We start from the raw sequence: 12,500 nt of genomic DNA on the forward strand, positions 1-12,500 counted from the left end.
CACACACACACACACACACACACACACACACACACACACACACACACACACACACACACACACACACACGCTTCTCTCCTTCCTGGCTCCAAAGCTGTGCAATTGTATGGGTCTTTATCTTGCCAGACTCATTTATTTCCACTTTGCTTTAGCCATTTCAACCGGAACAAACCCCACCCCCCCTTGCAGTTTGGACTGCAGATTCACTCCCCATTTTACGCCACCGATGCTAAGAACGTAATTTATGTATAGCATTTTATTTAGATAGCATGTGATTTAGACAGAGTGTTTTCTTTGCAATCTACTTAGGTGACTTGTCGTTTGTGACGCAACCATCTCGGACCCAGCGGAGAGGTGTGTTGCCAGCATGGACCCAGGGCGTGGCGCGGAGGAAGCTCTCGAGCAGAGCTCGCTCTGCCTTGATATGGTTTTGGACCGCTTGACCCGGCTGGAGTCGCTTGACCCGGCTGGACCGCCTGGAGAGGTCGCTGACCGGGCCCCAGACGGCCATCTTACACCGCGTGCAAGCGATGCACGAGATGATGCTCCAGTACGAGGGAGAGTCCCGCCGGGCTCCGCCTGCCGACGCGGCAGCCCAAACCGAGTTCGTGTTGGTGGGAGCTGCGTGGGCGGACTGCGCCGGGCCTACCAGCTCCGAACTTACTTGCACTTCTCCAGTTACCACCCACCAGCTTTAAAGAAGGGCCTACCCTATAGCCAGTTACTGAGGGTTAAGAGAATTTGTAGCACAGACACTGCTTTTGAAAAGCAAGCAAAGGATCTAAATCAATGTTTCAATGCCAAAGGCTATAATAATAAGGTCTTCAATGATTGTTTACACAAGGTACGTAACATCAACAGAACCAGTTTATTGACTTCTAAACCTCCACAGCCAGGAGAGTCTAAAATTGTGCTGTCTACCACTTTTTCTCCAATTTGTAATGAAGTTAAGAAGATTGTCCAAAAATACTGGTACATTCTATCTACTGATCCTGCTATAGGTCATGTGTTTAAAGCGCCCCCAATGTTTGCACATAAACGTGCCCAAAATTTAAGAGACTCACTGGTCAGAGCAGACTGTTACGTACCTCCTAAACATTTTATGTCAGACCCACCTACAGGTAATTTTCCATGTTCAGGTTGTCTTCAATGTAACGCTATGATTAAAGGTAACACAGTGTTGCACCCTCACACTGGCAAAAAGATTAATATCAAGAGTAGAATTACATGCAAAACGAAATATGTGGTCTACCTGTTGAAATGTCCATGTGGACTCTGCTATGTAGGCAAAACAAAGAGAGAATTGAAAATAAGAATTGGTGAACACAAATCAAATATTAGAAATAGGGATGAGAAATCCCCGGTAGCGAGACACTTTAATTCAGTAGGACACCAGGTATGTTCGTTGAGGTTTCAAGGCATTGAGACTGTACATCCTTTAAAAAGAGGTGGTAACAGAGATAGGCTTCTCTTACAAAGAGAAGCTCTTTGGATACATAATCTACAGACAGAACACCCCAAGGGGTTAAACGAGGAACTGCTATTGGGCTGTTTTTTATAAATGTCATGAATTTGAACTTGGGGTTGAGTCTTATGTCTGTGATTGTGCATTCAGAGAATTGCAAGTTTATTATTAATTGATTATTTCTTTGACTGTTTTCTGTTTTGTTTTGTTGTGTAATTTGAATTTTGCATTTATTATTGCATTCCTATGACAGAAAGTCAAGGGAGTGTACTTATATGAACTATTATCTACTGGTAATTTTCTAATGTCTAATTTTTAAGTAATGGATCAGAGTCCCCTAATCAAAGAGGGGTATAGGGATTAATGAGATGTATAAACAACTGATCAGGCCTATGAACTAGCCTGTTTTTAGACGGACGATCTCTGTGTTACACCCCGGTCCCCCTATTTAAATGTCCCCAAATGTTTGCATTATCATACACGCTGAAGAAGGCTTGACGCCGAAACGCGTCCGTGTGTGCTGTGTTGTCCGTGCTGCATTATGAAATAAAAGTACCAGAAGGACTTCGGAGTGCTGGCTATTACTTTATCTACTGTGAATCTTCGTGGGCCGTGCACCCGTAAACTGCTTCATACACTGAGAGTGCTCGTTGTTATTTTCTATTGCTACCAGCGCCGAAGCCTCGGATTTGGGGCAGAGTCCTGTCCCTGGGAGCGCGTCTACCTCCTCGGCGGCCCCTCGGGAGTGGTCCCGTTCCTGTCCTCCTCCCCGTGGGAGGGTGAGTTCCCACCGGTCCTCGCCCGGGTCCCGCCGTCCATCTCCTAGTGAGTGAGGTCGTCGCCCCAGATCATCCTCCAGTGAGGGCGCAGCTCTTCCCCGTGTGAGGGAGCACCGGGTGCGTTCCCAGCCCGCGGCGGAGGGACGTCGTTCGCCCCAGGTGAGAGGGGGCCGCCGGCTGCCCTCGGCCGGGGCGAGAGCCCGCCTTCCCTCCTTGTCTCTTCCAAGGGAGAGAGCTCGAGCCCGTCATCCGTCTCCTTCTCCCCCGAGAGCGAGAGTCCGTCACCCCTCTCTGTCTCCCCCGAGAGAGAGAGCTCGGCGCCACTCTCCTGCGCCTGCTGCGAGGGAGGACCTGCGGGAGCCCGCCGCCGCGGAGCCCGGGAGGATGCCTCCAGACGAGCGAGCGCGGCGGCTCCGTCGGGGCCTCTTGTCTCTATTGTGGGGGTGTGGGACATTACCTGCTCGGGTGCCCGGTGAGACCGGCGCGACCCCGTTACTAGCAAGTTAAGTTTTAGTTTTGTTCTAGCTTTGTTGTTTTTGTTGTTTTGTGTTCTGGTTGCCCTGTTTTCATCCGTGCCTTGTTTTTCATCCTTTCTTTTCTTACGTCTCCTGTCCTTGCCTCAGATCTCCCCCCCCGGGTCAGCGGCGACGAGCGGCTGGCGGCCTGCCTAGACGTCTGGACCTGGACGGGCAACGCCGGATTCCAGGTGCGGTGTCCGTTCCTTCCCCGGTGTTTGGCGTTCTCCGCAGAGCCGCCCGTGGTCGGCTCTGGGTCGTCGCTTCCCGGGTCCTTTGTTTTCCACCGTGGTCCCCCGGCTCTTCGCCCGCTGTCGGGTCTCCCCTGCCCCGGCCCCTCCTGTCCTGGGGGTCCTTTGACCTTTGCCCCCTCCTGCGCCGCTCGGCCCGTAGGCCCCTGCCCTTCACTCGTTGGTGGTGGTCCCTGCCCCGTGGGCCGGCGCGGATTGGTGGCTGCCTGGGGGGTTCTGTTGGCAGTAACCCGCCGGCCGTTCTGGGCCTCGAACCGTGTCTCTGTCTCCCTGCCCGGCCCGCCTGTGCCCTCTGTGCCGGCGTGCGCAGAGCCCTGGCGTCGCCTGGAGGCGTCCCGTGGGGGGAAGGTACTGTCATGATGCGGGTCTACCTCTCCTCTGCCCCTCCCCCCTCCTCCTTGACTGAACTCTGGTTTTGGGCTTTGAATTGACAATTTGCCCAGCTGAGCCTCCTCAGCCTAATGACTGGTGTAGCCTACTTAAGCCGGCTTCAGCTGGTGTTTCAATTTGTGCGTCTTTATTCATGCCACAACGTGAGCTCTTCTGTTTGTTCCTGTTTATCTGCTCTCTGTGTCATGCGCTCTTTTCTATCTCCTCCTGCGTTGAGGTGTACCTAAGTTGTTTATTGTTTGATCTTTTGCCAAATCTTAAGTAAACCTTTTCTGTTACCTCCTGAGTCTTCTCTGCGTTTGGGTCCCCTGCCTGTTGCTCACCGTGACAGTTTATTGATGCGCGGGTCAGGTGTTTTCATAAGCCGCCCCGCATGGGAGCCCAACCCGCCCCAACCCGTCCCGCAAAAATGAATATAAATCAACGACCCGTTCACCCGCTTCGCCCGCCCCGCGGTTCAACCCGCGGGACCTACGGCTTACGGGTCAGCCCACGCATCACTATTGACTAGGGTTCATACAGTATGTAGCCACGTCAGGAACACTCTCATCGTAGATGTAACCATGTATTGCAACAAATGTAATATAGTTATAGAGAGAATAATACCTGGGCATGTTAGTCACCTCTGCAAAATAATAAATACGTACAGACCTAGTCAAGTGCTCCAGTATTTTATTTGGGTAGTCTCTCCAGGACCCCAATGGAAACAAGCAATAGTGCTTTCTTGGGTTTATCCTTTTCGCATCCTTTTGTATGAAACTTTGTAACTCTGTGCTTTTTTTGCAAACTGCTAATAAAGTATTCAATCAATCAATCCTGAAGTGCCCAGGTATTATTCTCTCTGATTCAAGTTGTTCCTGTTGAGCACCGACTAGCCCTTCTACCCTCAACTGGCTGAAGCTGGAATACAGTTATACTATTTGATTCCCCCCGTGGAATCAAATAGGTATAATTATTAAGCAGCGGCATGCTAAGCTAAATCAGGGAGTGTGATGCAGAAGCAGGCCCAAAGCAAGACATTGAAATACAGTTTTAACCTTAGAAGCTGTAGACGTACGACTCGTGTCCTGCATGCACTTCATTATCTCGATTATAAAGCTCTGAGTTCCCAGCCTATCTGCATTCAAACTCATAAAACATTGAGGACGCTGTGTTACCCGGTCTGGAGCAGACGTATCATGTCTAATAAGGCTTGCAGATCTGGGATGGGTGTTTCAGAAATAATTAATATTGCAATTCATTACACATTTTTGCATTATCTTTGAACTGCGATAAAACAGACAAATACAGTGTGTGAAGTATTGGATGAATGCATAAATGAATTAATGAAGACATGATCAAACTAACAAACAGTGAAGGAACACAGTTAATTTATCCATTTGTAACTCAGAGAGTTGCTCAGAAACTCTCAACTCAGAGAGTTGCTCAGAATGGACCCTTACCGGTCCATTTGGCTACACTCGTGTAAAATAACACATTTTACAGTGAATGTTTAAATAGATAAAGAAACAACGAATGAGGGAGTGATTGTGTGTGAACTGTGATTGGGCGTGTGTGTGTGTGTGATTGTGTGTGAACTGTGATTGCGCGTGTGCGCGTATGTGATTGTGTGTGAACTGTGATTGCGCGTGTGTGATTGTGTGTGAACTCACAGGGAAGCTGTTCTCCTCCTCCAGGACTTTGTCTCCAACCACCTGAAAACCACATGGGTCAGAGGTCATTCAAGGGTCATGTAAAGGGCAAAAGGTGAAATATTCTGTCCCTATTGCTGTGGTAAAAAAAAAATCCAACAGGCTGCTATAGAATTCATGTGTGTGTGTGTGTGTGTGTGTGTGTGTGTGTGTGTGTGTGTGTGTGTGTGTGTGCGCGTGTTTGTGTCTAAGTCTGTTTGTGGGGAAATATATGCATTTGTTTACATCTCTGTGTAACAGAGATGCAAATGTGACTAGCCTCGCATACAGTATCTACGTATTTGTTTGCGTGTGTGTGTGTGTGTGTGTGTGTGTGTGTGTGTGTGTGTGTGTGTGTGTGTGTGACCTGACAGAAGAGCTGGTGGTTATCTTCAGACACCAGAAGGAGACAGCAACACTGTGACCTGGTCTGCTGCTGGAGCTGATCAGACAGACAGACAGACAGACAGACAGACAGACAGGTTGATCGATCATTGCTTTCACATAAGCAATCATTTTCGGACAAAAACAGTGACGTCAGAGATCAAACCATCGCACGCAGACACACACAATTGAATTTGACTGTGCCGTCCTGTTATTATTTGTCTCGTTTTGTGTTCCTTTTTCTCGACTCTCTCTTCCCTATTCTAACTCTTCCTTCAACTGCAAACGTAGAGAGCCTGCACACAATATAATCACCCACTGTTTTTCACACTCCTAGAGCATATCGTCGCTGTCGGGCAGGAACCTCTTATCGCCATATTTTAACTTTTAGTTTTTCCGTAAATTAATGCCCTACTGATAGCGTTGCAAAAGTAGCACCTCGAAACGCAGCGTGAAGCGAGGCGTTTTATATCATTAATATTGGCATGCCCATACTGTACATGGACATGCCAATATACTGTACAGGGTATGGGCATATACTAATGACATCAGATATCTCCATATAAGAGCATTAAAAGGGACACAGATAGACGGGTACCACGGGTACTCTGACAAAGACACTATGACTCAGACATATATCGGTGGGATCGGTGTGAGGGCCGCGTAGAGGCCAGAACCTCTAGTCATAAAAATGTGTCTTTTATCCTAGACTGCATCATGCAATCTTGTAAAATGATTTAAAAAGAGAAAGAAAATCGTTTTAAACGCTGTTATAGATCTCCGATGCTGCTGAATATCAATGTACCGCTTTATTTTGACTTTGAGATCAATGTTTTTCAGTCAATAGCACAACCTTTTGAGAGACTCATTCTATAAAGGTGTGCCAGAGTTAATACACCGTAAAAAAAATCAATTTGTAAAATCCATTAGTAACTCTGAGAGTGTACAAATGGAACCAAATGGACCCGTAAGGAGCAGTGGAAATGAGGGTGCAGCGTATTCAGTCGGCGTCTCTCCGCCACTCCTGCTGTTTATACGACCTGCTGTACTCCTGCCTGCCAATCTCGCACAGGTAGCACATGTGATGGGAGAATTCATTCACATTCATAGACCTGCACTTTATACTGTACTGTATTAGGTACACACGGACGCATTACAAGTATAGTAATACACACAGGCACACAAGCACGCGCACACAGCCAGTAATAATGGCAGTGTCTCCTCACAGCATCTTTCATAGTAATCCAGAGAGCTGGATAGAAAACAAACCAGGACAGAAATAAACACAGTACCCTGCCAGCACAACACTACCCTCTAGTCATGCACGCGCGCGCTCGCGCACACCACACACACACACACACACACACACACACACACACACACACACACACACACACACACACACACACACACACACACACACACACACACACACACACACACACACACACACACACACACACACACACACACACACACACACACACACACACACACTCGCATGCACAAAGAAACATACCCAACATTTCCACACACATAATACCGCTCCACCCCAGTTACCAATACTGTTAATCTCCTGATGACCCCCCCCCCCCCCCCCCAAGCAATCTTCAACCGAGATTTCAACCGAGAGTTGTTCGTTAGCGATAGTCTCTCTCTCTCTCTCTCTCTCTCTCTCTCTCTCTCTCTCTCTGTGTGTCTCTCTTTGTCTCTCTGTCTCTCTCGCCCCCCTCCTCTCCTTGGTTATGAATGAGACAATAAACAGGCGAGGCAAATCATTTACAGTACAGATTCAGAATACATTTAGTACAGCCTGCAGTCAGTCACTGGCTGCGTCCTGCTGCACACACATGATGTAGCTGCAGCACTCTCCTACTTTGCTGTTCTACTCCTTTTATGGCCTTACCGCGCTGTCTAAAGCACGTTTTTTCTGTCTGTATTATCATGTATGTACATACATACATAAATACTGTATACATACATACATGCATACATACATACATACATACATACATACATACATACATACATACATACATACATACATACATACATACATACATACATACATACATAGATATACAGACGTACGGACGTATGTACGTACATCTGTATGTATGTGTGTATGTACCGTATGTACAGTGCATGTATGTACACACATAGGTTGTACATCTGTATGCATGCATCTATGTAAGTATGTGTATGTCCCCTCAAAAGATACAGCACACAAACTGCTCACCAGATGACTTAGTCACAGGCCTCACGGGCCGTTTTTTTAAGTTAAGAACGAGAAAGGCAAATCAGTCACTGACCCACGGGGTAATAAGTACATGTTTTCATGAATTCTACTGTGACCGGTAACAAGCAGCTCAAACAGCACATCCGGCCACAGCCGGGACCAACCGGCTGAGCTCCTAAGAGACAGGTAAATGGACTAAATTGGATGAAGAAGCAATAGCAGAGCTGGGAAACAGATTTGACATTAGATGAAGTCATGGCAGCAATACTGCAGGCACCAAACAACAAGCTAGAACATTTGTGCAAATCTTTGAATATATATATATATTTTTAAGTGAACAATTATAACTCAAATCTTTGCTCCTGGGGGTCCCTGGAACTAAATATTTTGAGATGGGGATCGGCGGCCAAATACATATCATTTTGGGGGTCCTTGACATGAAAAAGGTTTGAGCACCACTGATATTATTATAGCAACATACGTTTTTCAGAAACCTGTTAGGTGTGTGACTTACAGCACATTGCTAGCACCCCTTATTACTGCTATGTTAAATCAGTGGTCAGATGCGTGGGCCGAGTGCATTTTCAGGAGCATGTTTATTTTAAGGGGTCAACAAATCAATCAATTGCGTTCCACCTTGGATCAATTGAACTCTAATGTAGTATATACTTTAAGTTCTTATTTATTGGTATCACTTTTTTAACTCATTCCCTGCCAATTGTTTTTAGTAAGCCTGACATTTGTGAAACCACACAGTGAAACCCTCAGTGATTAGCAACCATCAGTGGATCAATCATAATGGAGATAAATACTCTGTGACTACTTGAAAAGGTATGTGAATCGCAAAATCCTGGCAGTGGGACCACACAGCCAGAAATAAGTTTTAATGTTCATGTAAAATGATCATTACAATATTATTACAATTTCCGAAACCTTTGCCAAAACCTCAAAATAAAATAATAATAAAAATGAAGACTACAGTATAATAACCTTAAGCGTATATTAAGCATGCACATAGTATATTAACCGTACGTGCACACTGTAATGTATAATGCAGTAGCCTCATGCTCCTGCATGGACTTTGTCTTTTTTGACGTGGTATCACCTTCAACCCCCTCTCCCCCTCTCCATCTGTCAGATTCATTTCATCCCTCCTTTATTCATCTCTCTTTGTATAATTAGTATTTTGGTGGTGCGGTGTGACACTTCCCCGCTGTAGGCTGGTGAACACAGTCAAATCCTCAGTGTGCATTTTAAACCATTCAATCGAGGAACGCATACTGTTGTCATTCTAGATGTTTTTTGCAATAACCATTATTCTAACTTTAGGCTACGAGCTTGTAGATCTGCATTTTTTTTGTAAATCATGAAATGTGTGCAAATCTTTGAATATATATATATTTTTAAAGCTCAATACTTTTAACTCAAATCTTTGCTTCTGGGGATTCTACTAATGTCTTCTAAATCCTAACTTTTTAAACTTATGATGCTATAATATCAGTGGTTCTCAAACTTTTTCATGTCAAGGACCACCAAAAATGATATGTATTTGTCCGCGGACCCCCCCCATCTCAAAGTATATATATAATGAAAGATAATTTTTTCAAAAATAGCAGATCTACAAGCTCATAGCGCGGCACTCTGTGCCACTCTATGAGCTTGTATACTGTATCTGCTATTTAGCCAAAGAAATCTTAAAATGACACAGATGCGTTCCCGGAATCTTAAAATGACACAGATGCGTTCCCGGATTGAATGCGTTAAGGCATAGGCAAGATAGGCACATGCCTGGCTATGTGCTATCATGCAGGGGGGAGGGCGACCGAAAAATGCACACTGTTTTTTTTTTTTTTGTAAAGACAATACAACAAGCCTATACTGGGAAATCAAACATTTATTTAATTAACAATTTTCCGGCTGTATCGTAGTAATGGCATTACCTTTATCTTACTGCTCAGGTGGTTCAATCTCTCAGCTTGCTGTGTCATGAGAAGGAAGGCTATAGGTGGGGGTGTGGGGGCGAGGCAGCGCTCTGATGTCACATCAGCTGAGTTTGTTTGGTTGTGAGCTTGTAGATCGGCTATTTTTGTCGAATGCCCCCCCCCCCCCCAGAACAAGCATGCTGGGGTTCAAGTGGGTAACTGTACTTGAGTACAACATTTGTTTTATACTTCAATTCCACCACATCTCAGAGGCAAAAATGTTACTTTTTACTCCACTATAATTATTTTACAATGTTTAGTTACTAGTTACTATTAGATTTAGATTAGTAATACAAAACTTTCATTAAGTGATACATGATCATGTATTATTATAGGTTAAGCTAGCCTGCAGCACATAAATGAATTCAAATCAGTACATTAATGGATTATACTATGCATTAATACAATACTATGATTGTGAAATGGGCCATTCTGCATAATGATTCTTACGTTTGGTACTGCAAGTATTTAGTTGTTTTCCGGAAGAAATTTCTTTCTTTTTGTGTTTTGTTTTAATTAATGCCCTACTTGATCATACTACAGCATCACACAAATTGATCAAAAGTAGCAGATCCACGAGCTCAAAGTGCGGCGCAAAGCGACGCGTTTTGAGCTTGTAGATCTGCTAATTTTGCTATTTTTTTATTTGAACCCTGAAAAGTACTTTTACTCAAGTAAAGTTTTGAATACAGGACTTGAACTGTACAGAGACTGAGCTACACAGCCCTCACACCTACGTTGCACCGCCAATCCAACTGACATGCCCATATACTGTATGGAGAGACTAATCTGTCAGTCCGTGTCCCTTTCATGCCCATATATGGAGATCCCTGATGTCATCAGTATATAACCATATATGGGCATGCCCCCTTTTATGCCCATATATGGAGCTGACTGATTTGTTGATGCTGATGTTGATGCCATGACGACACATTGAGGTTAGACAACACACTCCATATTTGGGCGTAGCAGCATTGGAAACTCCTTATATGGTTATAGCTCATGGTGACATGAGCGTGACGACGTAGTTACATGAGCATGACGTCAGAGATACGTCCGTCCGCCCGCCGGCCGGTTGGGCCGTCCGCCGTGGACCCCCAAATTGATATATATTTGGCCGCGGGCCTCCATCTGAAAACGTTTTGTGCCAAGGAACCCCAGAAGAGAAGATTTTTCAAGGAATTTCAAGAATAGCAGATTTACAAGCTAGATTTACGTAGCACGAAGTGACGCGCTGTGAGCTTGTACATCTGCTATTTTTGAGAACCACTGTTCTAAACCAATGTTCTTCTAAATCCTAAGAGTTTCCTGAAAAACTTATGTTGCAATCTATATAGCTAAAATCTAACATGACACAGATGCTTTCTTGGTTTTAATGGGTTAAAAACTATTCTAGCAATAACAAAATGTATATTCAGGCTGAGTGTCAGGCTATTCCCAACAGCGATGATATGTACTCTCAGAGTTAAATAAACAGTGTGTACGTTCGGTAGCCTCTCGTACTTCCCTGAAGGCCCACTCCCGCTTCTCTTCTCTCCTCTCTCTCTCTCTCTCTCTCTCTCCTCTCTCAACCATGCTCTCTCGGCCCCATCAGGGCATGATGTTATGGGGTAATTGATGAAGTGTTAAGCCCGGATAGATAAACAGCTCGCCGTGCAGAAACGCAGAGCGGATAACAAGAGTAGAAAGATGGGGTGATACTGATGGATGGAGAGCCACGAGAGAGAGAGAGAGAGAGAGAGAGAGAGAGAGAGAGAGAGAGAGAGAGAGAGAGAGAGAGAGAGAGAGAGAGAGAGAGAGAGAGAGAGAGAGAGAGAGAGAGAGAGAGAGAGAGAGAGACAGAGACAGAGATGAAAGGCGAGGAAAAGGACATAGAGAGGGGGAAACATCGTTTTTCATTAATTTCATGTATGCAGGTTTGACAGTTGGCTGCCTGTGAGTGCGTGCGTGCCCACAACTTACATAATTGATGACTTTGATCTGGAGCGCGGTGGCATCAAGGTCATAGAGCTCACCTGAAACAGAGAGGAAGACGAGGTATTTAATACTGTGTTCATTTTTTATGCTATGTTGATGAATTGAATACATAGGAAGGACCACAATGGAAACAAGTACCCAGGGCTTTTTTTCAGTTATCCTTTTAGCCTTAATGTCTTACTGTACCACGTGCCGTTTACATTTCTGACTATTATAATAAAGTTATTCAATCAATCGAAAAAAAGGACAGTGTGGAAACCAGCACAGCGAGGAAGAGGCCAGAGAAGAGGTGCAGCGCTACACTGGGAGAGGAAGGAGGCATGGGGGTCCACAGGGGTCCAGGACCCCCGACAGAGGGACTGGTAATGAAGAAAACACGGAGAGGAGCAGGGGGAGACGGGCACTGATCCACGTGGGGAGTACATCCATGCCTCTGCTTTTGATCAGGGCCACGTCTCTCAGGGAGGGAGGGGCAATTGTTGTGATGATCGATATTGTTCAGGTTTTTTTTTCTCCCCCACATTTTATGTCATGGACCCCAAAATAGATTTCCATTAGCCCATTAAGACCTGGAACGCATCTGTGTCACTTTTTCATTTGAGCTAAAAAAGCATTATTTTACACTTTGGCTATTCAAAAATAGCAGCTATACAAGCTCGTAGCGCGGTAGATCTGCTATTTTTGAATAATCGTAAAAATGTGTGCAAATCTTTGAATATATATTGTTTAAAGCGAACATTTTTAACTCTATTCTTTGCTTCTGGGGGGTCCCTGGAACAAAAGATTTTGAGATGGGGGTCGGTGGCCAAATACACATCATTTTGGCGGTCCTTGACATGAAAAAGTTT

At 45.1% G+C, this 12,500-nt stretch overlaps 1 protein-coding gene across 1 annotated transcript in view; it reads right to left on the reverse strand.

Annotated features, from left to right (window-relative positions):
* The window catches only part of pde2a (phosphodiesterase 2A), a 310,101-nt gene that overhangs the window by 31,812 nt on the left and 265,789 nt on the right, over positions 1 to 12,500 (reverse strand). Inside the window, 3 exon segments of the mRNA XM_080429666.1 lie at positions 5,053 to 5,094; positions 5,438 to 5,512; positions 11,638 to 11,690. Coding sequence (XP_080285792.1) covers positions 5,053 to 5,094; positions 5,438 to 5,512; positions 11,638 to 11,690 — 170 coding nt within the window.

Source organism: Gymnoscopelus braueri (assembly GCF_963280865.1).
Source record: "Gymnoscopelus braueri genome assembly, chromosome: 5".
Classification (NCBI taxonomy): Eukaryota; Metazoa; Chordata; class Actinopteri; order Myctophiformes; family Myctophidae; genus Gymnoscopelus; species Gymnoscopelus braueri.